General features: G+C 48.2%; 1 protein-coding gene and 2 pseudogenes across 1 annotated transcript; all 3 read right to left on the bottom strand.

Moving 5' to 3' along the window:
- Positions 1-2,807: 2,807 nt before the first annotated feature.
- LOC123157364 (MDIS1-interacting receptor like kinase 2-like) lies at positions 2,808-7,484 on the bottom strand (annotated as a pseudogene).
- A 1,720-nt stretch (positions 7,485-9,204) lies between these two features.
- Positions 9,205-11,097, bottom strand: LOC123180099 (receptor-like protein 35). The gene is made up of 2 exons (XM_044592059.1): positions 10,407-11,097; positions 9,205-9,663 (listed from the first exon to the last, which is right to left on the bottom strand). The coding sequence occupies exons 1-2, from the start codon at positions 11,092-11,094 to the stop codon at positions 9,641-9,643; spliced, it is 711 nt and encodes a 236-aa protein (XP_044447994.1). The 5' UTR covers positions 11,095-11,097; the 3' UTR covers positions 9,205-9,640.
- A 2,547-nt stretch (positions 11,098-13,644) lies between these two features.
- LOC123157355 (LRR receptor-like serine/threonine-protein kinase SIK1) lies at positions 13,645-18,114 on the bottom strand (annotated as a pseudogene).
- Between the last annotated feature and the right edge of the window lie 1,606 nt (positions 18,115-19,720).

Below are 19,720 nucleotides of genomic sequence, written 5' to 3'. Positions count from 1 at the left end.
TGATATGGATTCCAGGAAGGGCAGCGACTTCGACGAGCTCTCCGAGGTAGTACTTTGTTTTTATCAGATTTCTTTTTCTTTTATGTACTCTGTTTTTTCATGGCATTTGGGTTTTCTTGTTAAGTAGATGAGCATCAATTTCATATGGGCGTGCTAGTTGTACGTATGTAGGATTGTAGGGATCTAGCGTAGATTTTCTTGTTGGATGGTGGTTTTTAAATCAGATTCATTTTCTTCACGTATTGATGAGGTCTTTCTACTCATGTACTGGCCCAGCCAGAATGTTTGCATACATGTATTATGAGCAAATATGAGTTCCTTGTAATTTAACTCACGTTTGTTTTATTATTCGTTCAACATAATGTAGTTATGCCATTAACTTCTATATTGCATTTTGGCCTCTCATTTTTATTTAAGAATAAAATATATCGCTAAGTATGAAACGTTTTTTCCGTGCCTCAATCTACATGTGCGTAATCCTTATACCCTACAAAATTCATACAACATGGAAAAACAATTTCCAGTTGGCATGGATGCTTGTCATGTTGGAACAAGGGTGTAGAAAAAAAATTAGGTCCATTTGAAGCATGCCAAAAAAATCCTCCTTCCTGACGAACTATTCCCTGCGTCTACCGTACCCGAACGGTCTCCGATGAAGAAGATCCAAAAAAAATTTATCTTCACTTTGACACCAAATTTTTCCAGCAAGTGGGCAAGGACACCCTAGTGGGCCAGGAAAAATTTGAGCTAACTCGGAGAAAGTAAAAAAAAATTCGTGCAAGACGGTTAAAATCTTTTGAATCGTCATTTTATGTCACCTGCAGAACGTGAAAATTCCTACCGCAAAATCGTCCTCGGGATCCACGCAGTCGGACTAGATCCGTTCCAGGATCAGTATGGCGTCGGGAGCGGAGTCTAAAAGCAGGCGGACCCCCCACCCCACCCCACCAAGCGTGTCCACCCACGCGCGCGCGTCGTCATACCGCGCGCCCGATAGTTTAACTTTACGCGCGCGATCCCAGGTCGATCCCCTCCACCGACAGATCGCAGGCTTGCATGCCCGCAGATCCGCCTCGAGTTGTGGGCCTGCTTCCTTTTCTGGGACAGCATGCAATATGGGCCTATTTTTTTGTCTCATTCACTGAAAAATTCCACCAGTAAATCAAAATATTTTACTCGACAATAAGAAGAGGTCCATGCTAGCCCTTATTCCTGTTCGAAAGAGCTCGTGTTTCTTAAATCTTTTTGCGGGTGAAATAATGTATTACTCAATCACAAGGTCCATACAATCAATCACTGCAAACTCCAATGCCTTTGAAGGCCCCGAACCTATCCAAGTCATGGTTCTGCCTTCTAGAAGAGCAAACTTAGCTAGATTATCGCTAACCTTGTTTTGACTGGAATTGATATGAGTAATACATGAATCACGAAGAGACATAAGGTATTCTTAAAGTTGGGCATCAAATCATTACATAGAAAATGGAAACGAAAGATGTTGAACTAATACGGTGACATGGCAGTAGAGCCCCAATTTGCTGAGTCGTACAGAAAAACTTCCACACTTCACTAAATAACGGTCACGATGAAATAGAATGTGAAGACCATGTCACATAAAGCTGAATGGCACACGACTTAGTCTGCCCCATCATCGATTCATACTGTATGTAGCCATCAGAGTTCGGCTTCGAGATCCTACACAGAAGAATGGAATAAATCACATGCACATCAATAATTGAGTAAAACACATGCAAAAAATAAATATGAACATATTTAGTACCTCTAACAATTTGATGCATGTACGTCGATTGTGACCATCTGCCACATAACAATAGGTACATCTACCCTGTGATCTTGTCTTCTTCTCTTTGCTTGTAGCCTTTTCTTTGATGCACCTCGTCTTGGCACATGCACGGGATCCAGAACCTTATCAACTTTCTCCGGTTGCGGCATCAACGGGCCAAACCTAATGCAGTTATGCTGAGCATTAGTTGACTCCTTGCTGTCAGCTTATTCAATACTTGATTGCTTGCCATGATTGCTTCCAAAAGCATCTTTAGACGCTGATAGTCCTCATCAGAGTGGCTTGCTGAATAGTCATACATCTGGTTTTTTCTGGTCGGTGCGTATGCACATTTTGCATTTATAGTCCACCTAGTGGGACCACAACAACTGGGCAGAATTGTTTGCTTTAAAATCCCCAATATGTAAAAAATGTGGGAACATGGTGTGCCTGCGCATTTCAGCTTACAGCAAGAACAACTGACCCTGTGCAAAAGACCTCCTTGCTCCTTAATGCGCACTCCAAACTTTTTATCCATTCTTGCCTACTTGGACATAACATAGGTGGAAACTTCTGATCCATCCCGTATCTCTCTGATCTGATATTTGCTGACAGCTTCTATGCTCCATAAGACAATCTTAAAGACAGTAGGAGTGAAAACAGTTGCGGCGTGTTTCTCAAGCGGCGAAGCATTTTCCTTAGTAAATGGAAGGGACTGCAAGGCTTCGACGTCATGGAGAGCTTCGTTAATCTGTCGTGACGCAAGGCAACGTTCTTAGTGCTCTAGCATTTCAAACAACGACATCTTACCCTCAAGATGTGTATGTAGAATGGAGTTCAAGCTCTCACTCCTTTGATTGCTACTCAATCCTAGGAAACAACGCCCCTCAAGATATGGAAGACACCACAACTTTCTCATCTGATGCAGCCAAGACTCCTCACTACTTACTTTATTCTGTTGTAAGAATTGTATCCATTTTATCTCATGCTCTTCAATGGAAGAAGTATCATATATGAAAGATCTGAATTACTCCTTTATGTCGTCATCATGCAGATGGCGTACAATGTTCTGCTGAATGTGCCATATACACAGTCTATGGTTTGAGTCAGGCCAGACCACCCTGATTGCTCTCTGTATTGCAAGGTCCCCGTCTGTGATCACGGATATCGGATGCTTCTGTGCCATGCAATCAGAAAAGGACCGCAACATCCACTCATATGCCTGGCTTGTTTCATGAGAAATTATAGCACAGGCAAAAGTAACAGTGCTGCGGTGGTGATTCAACCGACAAACGGCACGAATGGCATGTTGTACTTATTGGTTCTGTATGTGCTATCAAAAACAATGACGTCTCTGAAAGCCTCGCAGTCAAGTCGGGATTGACTATCAGCCTAGAACAGTCCCTTCAGATGGCCAAGGTCGTCAACCAAGTACTTGAAGAAAAAAATCCGGATCTCGCTCTCGCCTCACCATCATGTGCATGATCACCGTTTTAGCATCACCGGCACTGATTGTCTCCTGCTTATTAGCATGGCAGAAATTATAGATGTCCCTCTTTATGCAACCAACCTTCTCAAATCCACCGTATTGAGTGCACAAAATATCCATAATATGGTATTTGCGGATTCCAGATTTTTCCATGTCCGCAATGTCTGCTTTCTGCTCATTGCTAATTCGTCTGTGCGAACGCGGTAGACAAGAAAGATCCCGTGGGGCTAGAGGATGGCTGTGCTGATCGATAAAATCCTTGACAAACCACCGACCTGTTTCCTCCTCTCTCGCAATGACCAATTTAGCGTTACACCCAACATGAGTTAAACTTCGTGGCCTCCTCTTTCTATCTTCCATCTTTCTTTTCATGTGCTTCTCTTTGCGAAACCCTTGACGACTACACACAGTTTTCCTTAAAATTACGTAATTGTTGGATCCATCCCACTCAACGTAGCTTTTCCTCACACTAAAACCTTTTTTCAAGAGCATATTTGTTGTAGAATTCATAGCCTTCTGCCTCACTATCAAACATCTTGCTCACAACATATTGATACTCAAACATACACTCATCACTTACATCCGCCATGTCTTCCTGCATATGACATATGAAATACACATTTGGTGTTTATCAATGTTGCAGGTGTAAAATAGCTCATAGGCAAAGACAAGTGCATGGAAAAGACTTTGCTCCTTTGACACGTGAGGGAAACCAATCATCAACGTCCAATAAGTACTATCCTAGCATGGATGATGACTCGAATAAACTATATTGCATGCAGTATGGAAACCTAAAGTGATGATGACTATAATAAACTAAACTAAGTGAACTATGGAACCAGCATCTCATATCAAACGTCAAGTAAGTCACTTTTTTTCTTCGGTACTAAAGGAAGTAAGAAATGGCCTCAGCATCTTAGTTAAACAAACATGACGCGATTAGCTCAAGAGAAACTATGCCACGATGAAGCTTTCCATTCGTTGTTCTTGTCGGTACAAATCTCGCATGGCAAATACTGCTAAATTACAACGATCATGTAGGGTTGAGGTGGTACTGCATGCACGGTGGATGGGCGCGAGGGCCAAGAGAACGAGCAGAACGCCAAGCCGGATTCATACCTTAAGGATGGTACGCGGGAAGAGATGGGATCGCCCGCCGCCGTCATCGCCGATTCAACCGGCGCAAATCTGGCCTTCCTCTTCTTCGGTGGCGGCGTGGGGTGGGGGGCTGGGGTTGGTTGGGTGGAGGACGAGGACGATGAATTTATTTCTCTCACCGGGCACATCGAGGACGGAGAACGTCAGGAGCACGACGATGACGAATAGATCGGACGAGGATTCTGAACTGGATCGAGTAGACGTGGATCTGGTCCTCAGGTGATTGATTCAAGAAAAAATATTTCCCCTGGACCATTATGCCCTTATCGCAATTAACATATTAAATTTAATCAATTTTAATTCCCCACAAGATTGGACGGCTAATAAAAATCAGAGGTGTAAATACTGCTTAGTACTCCGAGTACTAACCCAATCACTGTAAAACAGCTCGTATGATCAATAAGGCAAAGAAAACAAGGGCATATGATCAAATTTCCTGAGATGGCTTTGGGGAAAGACACAATGGAAAAATAAACAACACACTACCTGATTACGTACTCTCAACAAGAGCTGGTTAATCACAGGACTAGCATCCAAGCACTCCCACCAAATGTCAGTCAAGCAAACTAGAGTAAATCGGTACTTAGGAAAATGTTAAGAGGCTAATTGCCATATCAAAATGTCGCTTTAAGAACCAGTTATCCACAGAAATCCCTTGTTCATATCAATCTCTTGATACATGGCACTTCAAGTTTCAAGCCTAACAATATAGATCCATTATCTCAAACAGACACGTGCCAAACATATAGTTGCCAACAAAGGAGACCAGTATATAGCTTCATATATTCTTCATGGTGCAACAGTAATCGTGCAGATCTTCCAGGCTCATTTCATGAAAGGGCCTGAGCATCAGCATTGGGCGATTTCTATTCATGAGTGCCTGACATACCTGCTGCATTGTTGGCCGAGCTTTTGGAGATACTTGCAGGCAAGCAAAGGCCACCAAGGCAACCAAAATGACATCCTTCTCCTCATCAACGCTTGACGGTGCTGTGACGCGTTGATCCAGGATGTCTTTGAGTTTTTCCGGCTGCTGTTCCGCAGAAGAATGGAAGGAGCAAATCAGCCGGGTGCTTTCCCATCAAAACTTCCAGCGCAACCACGCCAAAGCTGTACACGTCACACTTCTCTGTCAATAACATGGTAGATGGCAATTCTGCAACAAAACGACAAAACCACATTTTGTCTCTTTCTGAATCACATTTTCGTTTTAATTCAAGGATAAACAAAATATTAAGCCCATGTACGTACTTGGGGCTATGTAGCCACATGTCCCTGCAAAGATAGAGCTCCAGCTTGAGTAACTGTGCTTCAGCTTCCTCGCAGTAGAAGTGCATGCTCTGGCCAATGCAACCAAAAGACCGATCTAATGGAAGAGACTAGGCAACACATTATACGTCAACACTCCCTCTCACGTGTGGCTCACTCAAGCCTAAACGTGGACCGAAAGTGGGCTGCAATATAATTGCGCCAGCCGGGTCTTGAACTCAAGACTTCTTAGCTCCGATACCATGTAGAAATGCAACCAAAAAACCGATCTTATGGAAAAGACTAGGCAGCACATTATACGTCAACACTCGCCATGCCAAAGTCCGAGACATAAGCTTTATAATCAAGGTTCACAAGAATATTACTGCTTTTTATGTCACGATGCACGATTATATGGTCGCAGTCATGGTGCAAGTAGGAGAGAGCTTGAGCTACATCCCTCACGACAACAACTCTCCTGGGCCAATTTAACTCCATCGCTAGCTCTTGCTCATGCAGAATACACGATAAGCTTCCCCTCTCGATAAGATCATACACGCGAATTTTGCACCGGGAGTGGGAACATAATCCATACAGCTGGACGATGCATCGGTGCCTTATTTTCGTCAGTATTTCAATCTCAGCATGAAATGTCCCCTCGTCGCTGTATTCTTCCATTGAGTGGAGGAGCTTGACTACAAAAATCTTCCCCCCTTCAAACTCAACTCTGAAGACTGATCTGTAGCCTCCAATGCCTATGCAATATTTCTCATCAAAATTTTCTGTTGTAGTGAGTATTTCTTCGAACGCGATCTTCACATCGAAATTCCATGCGGAAAGTATATCTCCAGACTTGCTTTCGGTAGTAATTTCTATGATTTTTCTTCTCCAACAAACAGCCACAATGCTTGCTATTACAAGGCCGACAAATGAAAATGAAGCAAAAATGATTATAAGTGGCATCTTACTTGGATGCTTATTGCTTTGTCGTTCTCTTTCAAGCTTTGGTACTTCACATGGTTTTACACCATAAAAATGTTCACCGCATAAATCCATATTATTGTCAAGTGATATCAAGGGTCCAGAGACAGATGCATATGGAAGTAATGGAACTGCGCCACCCAAACTATTATATGATAAATTCATCCTATACAGTTGGGAAAAAATAGAAAAAGTCCCTGGGATGGTGCCACTTAAATTGTTTCTACTCAAGTCCAGCTCATATAGGTTTGTAAGATAACCAAATTCTTGTGGTATTTCTCCTGTTAATAAGTTGTCTGATATGAGTAACGATGACAAAAGGTGGCAATGTCCTATCTGAGGTGGAATGCTTCCTAGAAACTGGTTTCTACTTAGATCCAGGTCTGTTAGAAGAACAAGAGATCCTAACTCTGGAGGTAATAGGCCACTAAGCTAATTGGACTTAAGTGATAGTGTTGTAAGAGAGATCAATTTCGAAAAGGTTGAAGGGATAGAACCATTTAATTATTAGATTGTTGGAAAGATACAAGAATTCTAAACTTGTTAGATCGGTTATGCTTCCAATGGAACCCGTGATCTGGTTGTTGGAAAGATCCAGATATGATAGATTTACTAGCAAAAGAGCCCGTGCGTTGCAACGGGTATAAAATAAATTTTAAAGTTCACGTGATATTGGGGAGTTTATCTGTCGTGGCGAAATACCGAGCTCTATCTCTTTGTCCGTTAAATTCTTCCTCATCTTAATGTGAATTCATATTTTATACTTGCCCACTTAAAATATAAGATGGTCGGTTAGACAATAAAGAGTTTACAATGTTTAATGCTCTTTTGTTCACACTCTGTCTTCAACAGTAGGAGCACACCGACTGCGCCAATGCAGCCACTTCCCTTGACACCATCATCGCCGTCTCAAGGAGGACCAGTATTGGGGCATCCAGAGTTGGGGGAGAGATGGTACGATAGAAAGTAGCCACATGAAGGTGGGGTATGGAAGGGCCGAGGACATGGTCATGCTAGGCATGACCACATGCTTCCCCCCCCCCCCTCTCTCTCTCTCCATAGCCGACGTGGGGTGAACAGAAAGCTGTCCCTCCTTCACCCAGTTCGAGCAAGATGCACCGTCATCGTACTCTTTCAACTCCCCATCCCTCCCTCTCTCCTCTGTATCTCACACTAACGGCACTGGTAACACAGAGTGGAGGAATTTATTGATGGTAAGCTAGTCTACAAGAGAGCCCCAAATATGGTTTCCTTCAAAAAATATTTCTTTTTAATATTTCAGTCACATGTATTTTAATTACTGTCTACTATTAAATCATGGTCGTACAAACAAAATAGCGGCCAGGTGCTCGGTTCATTAAATTTTTTTGGAATTGTACTCGATGCTAGGCTGCGAACACATAGAGGGATATCTAGCGGCTTCCACTCGGTGCCGCCACAGCATTTAGTTCGATGAAAAAAAGCAGTAGCCAGCCCACCGAGCAGTGTCCCTTATCTTATCCACAAGTTCGTCATCTCTCCGCCTCCATTCTTCCTCCTCCTGCGACCTCACGCACCACAGCGCTGCAGCTCCCCCTCCTCCCTCCCCAGCCAATGACGGCCGCAAATATTCCAGCCGCACCAACGAATCCGTTCCTCTCGAGCTCCTCCTCGTCCTCCTGCATCAACCCAAGCCGCCACGGCCGCTGTGTACGCGTTGACAGTGGGGCGCGAGGGCGTGCGTCCAACGAATCTGGCCCCGCTTCCGGCGATGAACGTCTCCTTCGCGCCTCACTCCTGCTGCTCCTCCTGTCGCTCGGGCAGCGTGCCGCCCGCGCCCGTCATGTTTCTTGCCGCCTCGCCGGACGACCATGGCGTCGCCACAGCCCGAGCGCTGCATGCACCCTCCTGTAGCCGGCAGCCTCACACGCGACCGCGCCGTCGCGCGTGTCCTTCCCCGGCGAGCCTCCGGTCTTCCGCTCGCCTGCCTGCGGCCGTGGCTATGGTCCCTTTCTCCCCGAGCTCCCTTGCCGTCTGGATCTCTCTGCCCAGCCACCGCGCCTCCAACTCCGATGCCTGTAGCTTTGGCTCCTCTCCTCTTCCCTGACTGTGGCACGGGCCAAAGCTGCTGCCTCCCGCCGTCAGCGTCTCCTCATCCGCGCGGTGCCGGGAATCCCACAGCGATTCCCGGGAACCCCAAGAGAGCACGGCGGCCGCCTCCACCGCGACGCCTCGGCCCGCCAAGGCCAGCGCCGAGGCTGACAAGGCGCGCGGGAAGGCCAAGGGCCTCGCCAAGCAGCAGGAGGACTTGCGGGCTAGGCTCGCCTGCTGCAAGCGCGCCCGCAAGTTCGCCCCTGTGCCGGCCAAGGCCACGTTCGGCGACTTCCTGTCCGCCGTGCTCTCCAACGCCCTCCACGACGCCTCACCCCGTTCCTGGGCTCGGGCGGTGCGGACGCCCGCCGCGACGCATCACCACTTCCTTGCTTCTGCGGCATGGACGCCGGCGGCAAGCGGCGGCGCGTGCCGGGAGGTGGAGGACGGCAATGGATAAGGATTAAGGATGGCGGAGTAGAATTGTAACTAATGCAGGGTTTTGTTTGCAAAAACGAAACGTTATCTCCAGAAAACACTTACAATAGGACTGCGGGTTAATTTCTTATAAACCGAGGGACTTTTATGCAAAATCGCTAGCGACGACGGGCGGCCAGAAACCCAATTTTATTTATTATTATAGTAAAAGAGCCCGTGCGTTGCAACGGGAGAAAAAACACAACACACACTTTTAACCGAACAACCATCACTCAAGACCACAATAAGTCCATCTCTTTTATTTTAGCGACGCATCATATTTGTGTTGCCGCTTATCCTTCTTCACACCCTCGCCGGCGGTGGCCTTAGTGTTCACACAAACCAAAATGATCTGTTATTTTCTCCTGCGATGTATTCAGAGGTATGCATGTATAGTTTTCGATGTTTTCTTTTCCCTATATGATTATAGTGGGTGTTTATTTGCAATCCGGATCGCCGCCTGTATGAAAGAAAAATGGATTATGCGCTATAGTTATAAGTTTACTTCCAAAACAATATAACATCATATACAGATTTCACACATTTTTTTAATCAAATTTCATATATAACATATTAAAATCGGAGTTACGGTTTAAAAGATATGTATAATTTAGAAAACCATTTGTTTGAATTAACTATCTTCCAAAATAATATTTATAAATACTTAACAGGTTAAAATAATCTTATAATCATATTCTACATATTTTTTTAATCAAATTTCATATATAACATGTTTAAATCGGAGTTACGGTTTAAAAGATATGGATGGTTTAAAAAAGCATTTGTTTGACTTAAATATGACCCGCGGATGGAATACCTAAAACGTCAGGTTTTTTAAAAAAAATTATAAAATAACAGTTCGGTGTGATTTAAATCTAGACTGCGCGCGGGTTGATTTCATGAAAATGCAGGGGCTTTTTTACAAATTGTCGCGACGGCCGGGCTAAAACCCTACGTGCTTTATTATTAGGTAGGGATAAGAGATCAAAATTGTTCGTGGTAACATGCTGTTAAGCTGATTGGGTTCAAGATCTAGTGTTGTTAGAGTGGCTAATTTCAAAATGATTGAAGGGAAGGAACCATTCATGTGATTGTAGGAAAGATCTAAGTTTTCTAAACTCGTCAAATTTCCTATGCTTTCAATGGATCTTTTGGAAAATAAATTGTGTGACAGATCGAGAGTCGTTAGTTTTGTACAATTACCTATGGATGGTGGAACAACTCCATTGAGAAAATTGTAGGATAGATTTAAGAACACGAGCTTGACAAGAGCTCCAATGCTTGATGGGATTAGGCCCAGGAGCGAGTTCTTACGGAGGTCCAGATAAACAAGATGAGGCAAGTCTACATAGTGAAGTCTCATCAAATTCACACTACTAGGCATGGTAGAAAACACTGTAGTACTCCAGGAGAGATCAACATAGATTAGTTTAATGCAATTACCTAGGGAAGTTGGAATAGACCCGTTCAGGCCATTGGAGGACAGATTCAAGTAAGCGAGCTCGGGCAGAACGCCAATGCTTGACGGGATTGGTCCCATGAGAAAATTGAAATTAAGGTCTAGATAGACAAAATATGGCAAGTGTGCAAAGTGGAGATTGTCCAACCTGCCTTGAATGTGACAGGACGGAAGTGAAATGTTGTCCACAACTAGGACAGCATCACCACGGGGCAGCACGGCGTTGCTGCAGCCTACCCCCGTCCAGTCACAGGGGTTGGTTCCCTTTGTCCATGAGTCCAGCTCAGAGCTCCATCCCTTTAGGCTTGATTTCCACTGGAGAAGTGCCTTGGCTTGCCGATACAGTGACGGATGCGTGGAATTTGAGGCACAAGTAAGGCGTGGCAAGGCGAGCAGGAGCAGCAGCAGCTCCAAGGCTAGGAGAAGGCTCATGCTGTGCAGGACTTAGTTGGTAAGTGAAGGTTCAGAGCGTCTTCTTTACATTCTATAGGAACCAGACAGTGAAAACGCGTGGTGCCATGGCCCATGGGGCGCAAATGTTGACTGACATGAAATTAGCAATTGAACTGATTTATTATGGACCGGCCGGGCTGAATTGGAGGAAACCGCGTACCCGCAGTGCTACCTGCTCCCACTCCACGGAGCGCTGATGTCGTCGGTCAAGGCCAACGGCGCCGAACTGAGGCTGCTACTTTTGGCTATTCGAGCGGTGGCGGGAAGCTAGCGGATGCGGCGGTCATTGGTTATTGGCATGCGGGCCCCCTGCTGCACAAGAGAACATTCTATGTGTGTTTTAAAATAGCAGGACCGGCGGCGGGAAGCTAGCTAGTGCTCATCAACGCTGTGTGGTGTGGTGGACGCCATCACCGCCTACGCCATGGCTGCCCTCAAGCTCCCTCTATCGGTCGTCAAGGCGCTCGACTCACTGCGTCAGCGTCGCGCCTTCCTTTGTAACGCAACGGAGCGCGCGTCTGGGGCCCAATGTCTGGTCGCGTCGCGTGGGAGCACGTGTGCAGAGCAAAGGAGGACGCGGGCAGAACGACTCGCTGCTCCTCGAGCTACTGCATCGGCTGCGCTCGTTGCCGCCGTCTATTGGGAATAAGCCGTGACCGGCACAGCGGCGACCGGCGTGCGTGTGTGCAAGGAGCGGTCCGTGCAGGGCACGGGCGTGTGTGTGCGTGTGTCCTTGCGTGCGTGGGTGCGTGGGTGCGTGGGTGTGTTTGTTGGTGCAATAGGCGGAGGAGTGACCGTGTCAGGGCGCTGGACCCGGTAGCGTCAAGCGTGCACGTGTGCGTGGAGCTCGGACATGGCGAGTGTGCGAGTGGGGTGCATTGGGAGCGCGGCGTGGCACGTCAGTGCGCGCGCGTATAAGTCCCTCTCCCTTCTGTGTATTGTATCAAGCGGATCGAGTTCGTGCTCGAGATGAAAAACAGAAAAGCCGTCGGTGCGGCGAGGTGTTTGTGCGTCACCAAAGTCTCTGTGTCCATTCTCCCGCTGTATCTTGTTGTCTCGGGTGATCGCCAGTGCACTGTGAGTCCGGTTTAGCTAACATTTGGTATCAGAGCTTTGGAGAGTTCCTGTGCGCAGTCAAGTCCATCGTCCCGTACCGTGTCGGTGGTCGGGGTTCGATGTCACTACCCGTCCCGATGTACACAGGGGGAAATATATAATTGGAAACATAGAGACTAGCTATGTATAGCTTCATATATTCTTTGTGATACCACAATCATCGTGCAAATTTTGCAGGCGGATTTCGTGAAAGGGCATGGGCATGAAAGCTGGGCGGTCTCTATTTGTCAGTGCCTGATATACTTGCTGCATTGTTGGCCGGGCTTTGGGTTTGACTTGCAGGCAAGCAAAGGCCACCAAGGCAATGAAACTAACATCCTTCTCCTCGTCAATGGTTGACGGTGTTGCGATGCGTCGATCCAGGATATCGTTGAACTTCCCCAGCTGCTCGGTTCGGCAGAAGAACGGAAGGAGCAGATCACCCGGGTGCTTTCCCATCACAACTTCCAGCACAACCACACCGAAGCTGTACACGTCACACTTCTCTGTCAACACCATGATAGATGACAATTCCGTAATAAGAAATCAGTATATCAAAACATAATCAGTTTTTATTTCTCTCCTTCCAAAACACATTTTAATAGTCATTGAAGGATATGAAAGGATTAGGACCATGAAAGAGTACCTGGTGCCATATAGTCACATGTTCCCGCAAAGATTGTGCTCAGCTTGAGCAACCATGCTTCAGCTTCTTTGCCATGCCAAAGTCCAAGACATAAGCTTTACAATCTTGGTTCAAAAGTATGTTGCTGCTTTTTATGTCCCGGTGTACAATAGGATCATTGCAATCATGATGCAAGTAGGAGAGAGCTTGAGCTACGTCCGTCACAATAGCAATTCTATTGGGCCAGTCTAGCTCCTTTGCTAGCTCTTGCTCATGCAAAATGGATGATAAGTTTCCCCTCTCGATAAGGTCGTACACGAGGAATTTGCATTGGGAGTGTGCACAGAAGCCATATAGCTTGACGATGCACCGGTGCCTGATTTTTGTCAACACTTCAATCTCAGCGTGAAATGTTTCCTCCTCGCTGAATTCTTCCACTGAATGCAGGAGCTTGACGGCAAAGGTAACCCCGCCTTCAAGCTCGACTCGGAAGACAGTTCCATAGCCTCCAACGCCAATGCAATATTTCTCATCGAAATTTTCTGTTGCACTGAGTATGTCTTCAAATGCGATCTTCCCGTCGAAATTCCATATAGAAAGTATATCTCTAGACTTGCTTTTGCTTGTATTTTTTACATGTTTTTTTCTCCGACAAACAACCGTCATGCTTGCTATTGAGATGCAAGCGATGGAAAATGGTGCAAAAATGGCAAGAAGTACCATACGCGGATGATTTCTGCTTTGGTGCGTTTCACATGGAGGTAATCCATATGAATCGCCACATAAATCCATATTATGGTCAAGTGAGATCAAGCCTGCAGTGACAAATGGAACTCTGCAAGCCAAATTGTTATATGATAGATTCAGCCTAAACAGTCCAGAAAGATTAGAAAAAGGCGATGGAATGGCGCCACTTAAATTGTTTCTACTCAAATCAAGCTCAAATAGGTTGGCAAGATACCCAAGTTCTTGTGGTATTTGTCATGTCAAATTGTTGTCTGATATGCGTAAGAACCATAAATAGTGGCAATGTCCTACCTCAGGTGGAATGCTTCCTAAAAATTGATTGCTACTTAGATCTAGATGTGTGAGGTAAACAAGAGATCCAAGCTCTGGTGGTAATAAGCCATCAAGCTGATTGGACAGAGAGTATTGTTATAGATAACAATTTCAACAAGCTCGAAGGGATGGAACCACTTAGTTGATTTTGAGAGAGATATAGGTACGTTAGTTTTGTACAATTACCAATAGATTCTGGGATGGATCCATGGAGACTATTGCTGGAAAGATCCAAGCATTCAAGCACGGCGAGAGCGCCAATGCTTGATGGGATTAGGCCCGAGAGAGAGTTAAGACTGACGTTCAGATAGACAACTTGCGGCAAGTCTGCAAAGTGGAGAGACTCATCAAATTCCCTACTTTCCCTACTGTTAAGGAAGGACAAACAAATTGTAGTAAGAGAGATTGGTGGATAGTTTGGTAAAATTACCAATAGATTCTGGGATGATGTTAGAGTACGTAATGGGCCTGGGTTGGCGATATAGCCCGTTAGTGTTAGGGTTAATTAAAGATAACGGTCGCTTGCTTAGGGGTCAAGTAAGCCTTGCTTGGGAGTCAAGTAAACCTCTCTATATAAAGAGAGGAGATGTATCAATCTAAGCAAGCAAGAATTAAGAAGGAAATCCCTTCCCTCTTGCCCGGCCGTGGGCAAAAAGGCCCTGGCCGGCCCTCTCGCGCCCTCCTTCTAGCAGCGCCATAACAATTTGGTATCAGCTAGCTTTGGTTCGATCATGTCTTCACCGCCGCCCAACCCGTCTCCTCCGCTGTTGGTCACCTTGTCGCCTCCGGCGACCACCACGACCGTCGCCCTACTCCTGCCCGCGGCAGGATCCTCCATCGCACCCGCCCCCGTCCTCACCCCGGAGGAGGTGTCTGGGGCGCTACGGGACATAACCCAGGCGGTCCAGGAGATCCGCATGTTCTTGGTCGGGTCCTACGGGCCGCACCCGGCTGCGCCGCCCATCGCCGCCACCACGCCGCCATGGCTGCCCTGGCAGCCGCCGCACCAGGTGGCCTCCGCCGCGCTCGCCGGGCCGCTGCAGCTGCCATCCACCGCCACCACCGCCCCGCCCTGGCTGAAGTGGCAGCCGCCGCTCCTGGCGGCCTCCGCCGCGCCCATCGACGCCACCGCGCTGCCGTGGCAGCCGCCGCACCAGGCGGCCTCCGCCGCGCTCGCCGCCACTGCCACCACCGCCCCGCCCTGGCTGCAGTGGCAGCCGCCGCTCCTGGCGGCCTCCGCCGTGCCCGGTGCTCCGCCGCAGCAGCCGCTGCAGCCACCGCCGGTCAACTCCGGCCCCGCATCGACCGTGCCGGCGGGAGTCCCGGTCCACCTGATCAAGCACCCGCCGTCGCCATCACCGCTTCCCCAGGGTGTCCCCATCCAGCAGATCAAGTTCCCGCTGCCGCCGTCACCGCTTCCGGCTTGGATCACTACCCGCCAAGTGTCGGCGGCGGTGAGGCTGCAGGCTGCTGCACGCGGCCTCCTAGCGCGTCGGCGTGTGCGGGAGATGTGTGGTCTGCAGCTGCCGCTCCTTCCAGTTGCGCCTCACTGCACAAAGGACCCCGATCTCGTCCGCTGCGTCGGGGATCTTGGGCATGCTGTTTTCCCCATGGGCAGCGACCTCAAAGTCTGCGACATCGGCGGTTGGGGGGCGCACCCCTCCTCGTCATTCTCCATCGCAATCCCTCCACTCTTCTCTGTGCGGTGCAGACCAACAACCGTCCGGCGAGGAGAAGGCAGGGTGTCACCGACAGGAGCGCACCGCGTAGCACCACTGCATTCCACCGGCCGCAGCGAGGGCACCTCTGCTGGTCGCTCTTGCGACCACTTCCAGGTGGCCATACACATGAACTCCTTTTGTCCAGATGGTGTCCATGGGATCCAGGTGGCTGTACACGTGCACGTCCGACGTGCGCGTAGTGTCCACTTTTTGTTAAGGGGTCCAAAATAAAGCGTCCCAGTCCATTTCAGGTTGAGAGTAATAAAACAAGCCGAGATGTAAAAGGCTTGTTTTTAGGTGTTAGGTTTGTGCTACGTCGAGTCATGGTTATAAGTTGGTTAGGCTGCAGCTCGAGGACAACCTGCATGTCCAGGTGGGGTGTAGTGTTAGAGTACATAATGGGCCTGGGCTGGCGGTATAGCCCGTTAGTGTTAGGGTTAATTAGAGATAACGGTCGCTTGCTTAGGGGTCAAGTAAGCCTTGCTTGGGAGTCAAGTAAACCTCTCTATATAAAGATAGGAGATGTAACAATCTATGCAAGCAAGAATTAAGAAGGAAATCCCTTCCCTCTTGCCCGGCCGTTGACAAAAAGGCCCCCGGCCGGCCCTCTCGCGCCCTCCTTCTAGCAGCGCCATAACAGATGAATCCATGAAGACCACTACAGGACAGATCCAAGTGTTTGAGCTTGGGGAGAGTGCCTATGCTTCATGGGATTAGGCCCGAGAGAGAGTTGAGGTGGAGGTCCATATAGACAACTTGGGGAAAGTCTACAAAGTGGAGAGGCTCATTAAATTTTTTGGTTTTCCTACGGTACTAGGGAAGGAGAAATAAACTGTAGTAAGAGACATGGATGGAGGTTAGTTTAGTACACTTACCTAGGGATGTTGCGATAGATCCGTTCAGCCTATTGCAGGATAGATCCAAGTATGCGAGCTCGTTAAGAGCGCCAGTGCTTGATGGGATTGAGCCCCAAAGAGCGTTATGACTGAGGTCCAGACTGACAAGATGGGGCAAGTCTGCAAGGTGGAGATGCTCATTAAATTCCCTAGTGTTCCTACTGTACTAGGCATGGTACAAATAACTTGTAGTAAGAGAGATCGATGGAGGATAGTTTAGTACACTTACCTAAGGATGTTGCGATAGATCCGTTCAGCCTATTGTAGGATAGATCCAAGTATGCGAGCTCGTTAAGAGTGCCAATGCTTGATGGGATTGAGCCCCAAAGAGAGTTGTGACTGAGGTCCGGACTGACAAGATGGGGCAAGTCTGGAAGGTGGAGATGCTCATTAAATTCCCTAGTGTTCCTATTGTACTAGGCATGGTACAAAAAAATTGTAGGAAAAGAGATTGATGGAGGTTAGTTTAGTACACTTACCTAGGGATGTTGCGATAGATTCGTTCAGCCTATTGTAGGATAGATCCAAGTATGCGAGCTCATTAAGAGCGCAGCGCTTGATGGGATTGAGCCCCAGAGAGAGTTGTGACTGAGGTACAGACTAACAAGATGGGGCAGGTCTGCAAGGTGGAGATGCTCATTAAATTCCCTAGTGTTCCTATTGTACTAGGCATGGTACAAATAAATTGTAGTAAGAGAGATCGATGGAGGATACTTTAGTACACTTACCTAACGATGTTGCGATAAATCTGTTCAGCCTATTGTAGGATAGATCCAAGTATGCGAGCTCGTTAAGAGTGCCAATGCTTGGTGGGATTGGGCCCGAGAGAGAGTTGTGTCTGAGGTTCAGACTGACAAGATGAGGCAAGTCTGCAAGGTGGAGATGCTCATCAAATTCCCTAGCCTTTCTACTGTACTAGGCATGGTAGAAACAAATTGTAGTAAGAGAGATTGATATAGGTTAGTTTAGTATAGTACCTAGGGATGTTGGGATAGATCCATCCAGGTCGTTGTAACTGAGGTTCAGATACACAAGATGAGGCAAATCTGCAAAGTGGAGAGGCTCATTAAATTCCCTAGTCTTCCTACTGTACTAGGCATGGTAGAAACAAATTGTAGTAAGAGAGATCGATGGAGGTTAGTTTAGTACAACTACCTAGGTATGTTGGGATAGATCCGTATAGGTAATTGTTGGATAGATCCAAGTGAGTTAGCTTGGCAAGAGCACCGATGCTTGATGGGATTGTGCCAGAGAGAATGGTCCGAGGGAGGTTTAGATAGACAAGATGAGGCAAGTCTGCAAAAGGAAGACTGTCCAACCTGCCATCAAGCTGACAGTACCCAAACGAAATATTGGTCACAACTAGGACAATATCACCCTGGTCATGGCGGTGCTGCAGCCTGCAGGCACAGGCCTATGCCGACGGCCCCCGTCGGTATAGGGTCGTCGGCAACATATCCGTCGGCATAGCCCGGGAGGCCGTCGGCATAGAAAGGTCGTCGGTATAGGCCCTATCCCGACGGTGTCCGTACATCGGGGCCGTCGGCAACGTTACCTCCTAACGGCGGCCGCCGTCAAGTGCTGACCAACGCCTGCTCGCCATGTGGCAGGTCTATGCCGACGGCCTAGCCGTCGGCTTAGTTTGAAACTATGCCGACGGCTAGGCCGTCGGCATAGACGTGCCACGTGTCGAGCAGGCGTCACCCCTGGGGCAGGTCTATGCCGACGGCCTAGCCGTCGGCATAGTTTCAAACTAAGCCGACGGCCAGGCCGTCGGCATAGGCCTGCCACGTGGCAGCAACTGGGCTCTCCTGGGGCAGGGCTATGCCGACGGCCTGGCCGTCGGCTTAGTTTGAAACTATGCAATTGAATGCATATTTATCGATGCAACCCTTTCGGACGGGAGACGCCTAAGTTACGCCACTTGACTTGAGAATGAAATCTAGTGACATGAAAAAATGGAGGAGATGGACTTGTAGCTCACCCTCGGCTGTTGGGGAAGTAGTCGAACAACAGAGGGATGCTCACGGACCAACGCGTCGGACGACGGTCACTTTGATGAAATGCAACACCACAAAGCCTGCAAATTCCACCGAAAGAACAACTTAGTCAAAAAAATCATTATGAACAATTTTGTCTTCAGTTATTTTATCAACATCATTATGAGTATCAAAAAAATTAGCAACATCATAACATCTCAGTCAAGTGTCAAAATTTTGTCCAACATCCATCCATCCATTTTTCGATCATTAACTTGACCAACCCATTCATCAACATGACCTAACATTAAATTTATAACAAACAAAGTTTCTAAAAAAATTCACCGACATTCCATCCATCCACCATCTATGATTCTAACAACATCCATGCATCCATCTAACAAAAATTAATCCATAGATCCATCCACTTAAAAACACTAGCAAGAAAAAGAAAAAAAACATACAGAAAAAATATATTTATCTATCTATCCATCCATCCATTCATCTATTTATCTAACTATCTATCTATTTATCTAACTATCTAACTACAAAAACAATAGCAAAAAAAGAAAAAAAACAGCAGCGAAACCAGCAGCGGGGGGAGGGGGAGCAGCAGGTTGGCGGGGGAGCTCACCGAGGGGGTAGTACGGGAGCGGCGAGGGGGTACGGGTCGGCGCAGGGGACGGCGGCCGGAGTAACACCACACGACGGCCGCCGGAAGGGGTGCGGGTCGGGGCAGGGGGCGTGGCCAGGCTACGGCTCCGGCCGGCCGGTGCCGCGCTCAGGCGGTTGGGGCAAGAAGCCCGGTCGGCGTCGACGCAGGGACGACCGAGGCGGCGAGTGGAGGGGGCGGACGAGGCGGTGGGTGGAGGGGGCAGCCAGGGCGGTGGGTGGAGGGGGCTTGGATAGAGGGGGGCGGACGGCGGCAGCGATGGAGGGCGGCGGCGGGTGGAGGGGGCGGACGGGGCGGCGGGTGGAGGGGGCGGACGGGGCGGCGGGCGGACGGGGCGCGCGTGGAGGGGGCGGGCGGACGGGGCGGCGGGCGGCGGGGACTAGAACGAAGGTGCGGCGGCGCGGCGGGTCAGGATCCGGTGGCGGCGGCGGTGCGGGTGGGGGTCTGGGTCGGGCGGCGGTGCGGCGTGGGTCGGGGTAGGGAGGAGGAGTGGTTGAGGAAGGGGCAGTTGAACGAGTGGCCACGGCAAGGCCCGAGTGGATAAGGGTGCCTCTATG

The sequence above is a fragment of the Triticum aestivum genome, chromosome 1D, assembly GCF_018294505.1.
Source record: "Triticum aestivum cultivar Chinese Spring chromosome 1D, IWGSC CS RefSeq v2.1, whole genome shotgun sequence".
NCBI lineage: Eukaryota > Viridiplantae > Streptophyta > Magnoliopsida > Poales > Poaceae > Triticum > Triticum aestivum.
Note: the sequence above shows the minus strand (reverse complement) of the source record. Positions and strands in the feature narration are given on the sequence as shown.

Bases quoted from the DNA above. Each gene is read 5' to 3' on its own strand.
- LOC123180099 (XM_044592059.1), bottom strand. From the start codon at position 11,094: ATGAGCCTTCTCCTAGCCTTGGAGCTGCTGCTGCTCCTGCTCGCCTTG. The intron at 9,664-10,406 runs GTAATTGTACAA...TCTTTCATACAG, and splicing joins AGTTGTTCCACCATCCATAG to GCGGCGATCCGGATTGCAAA.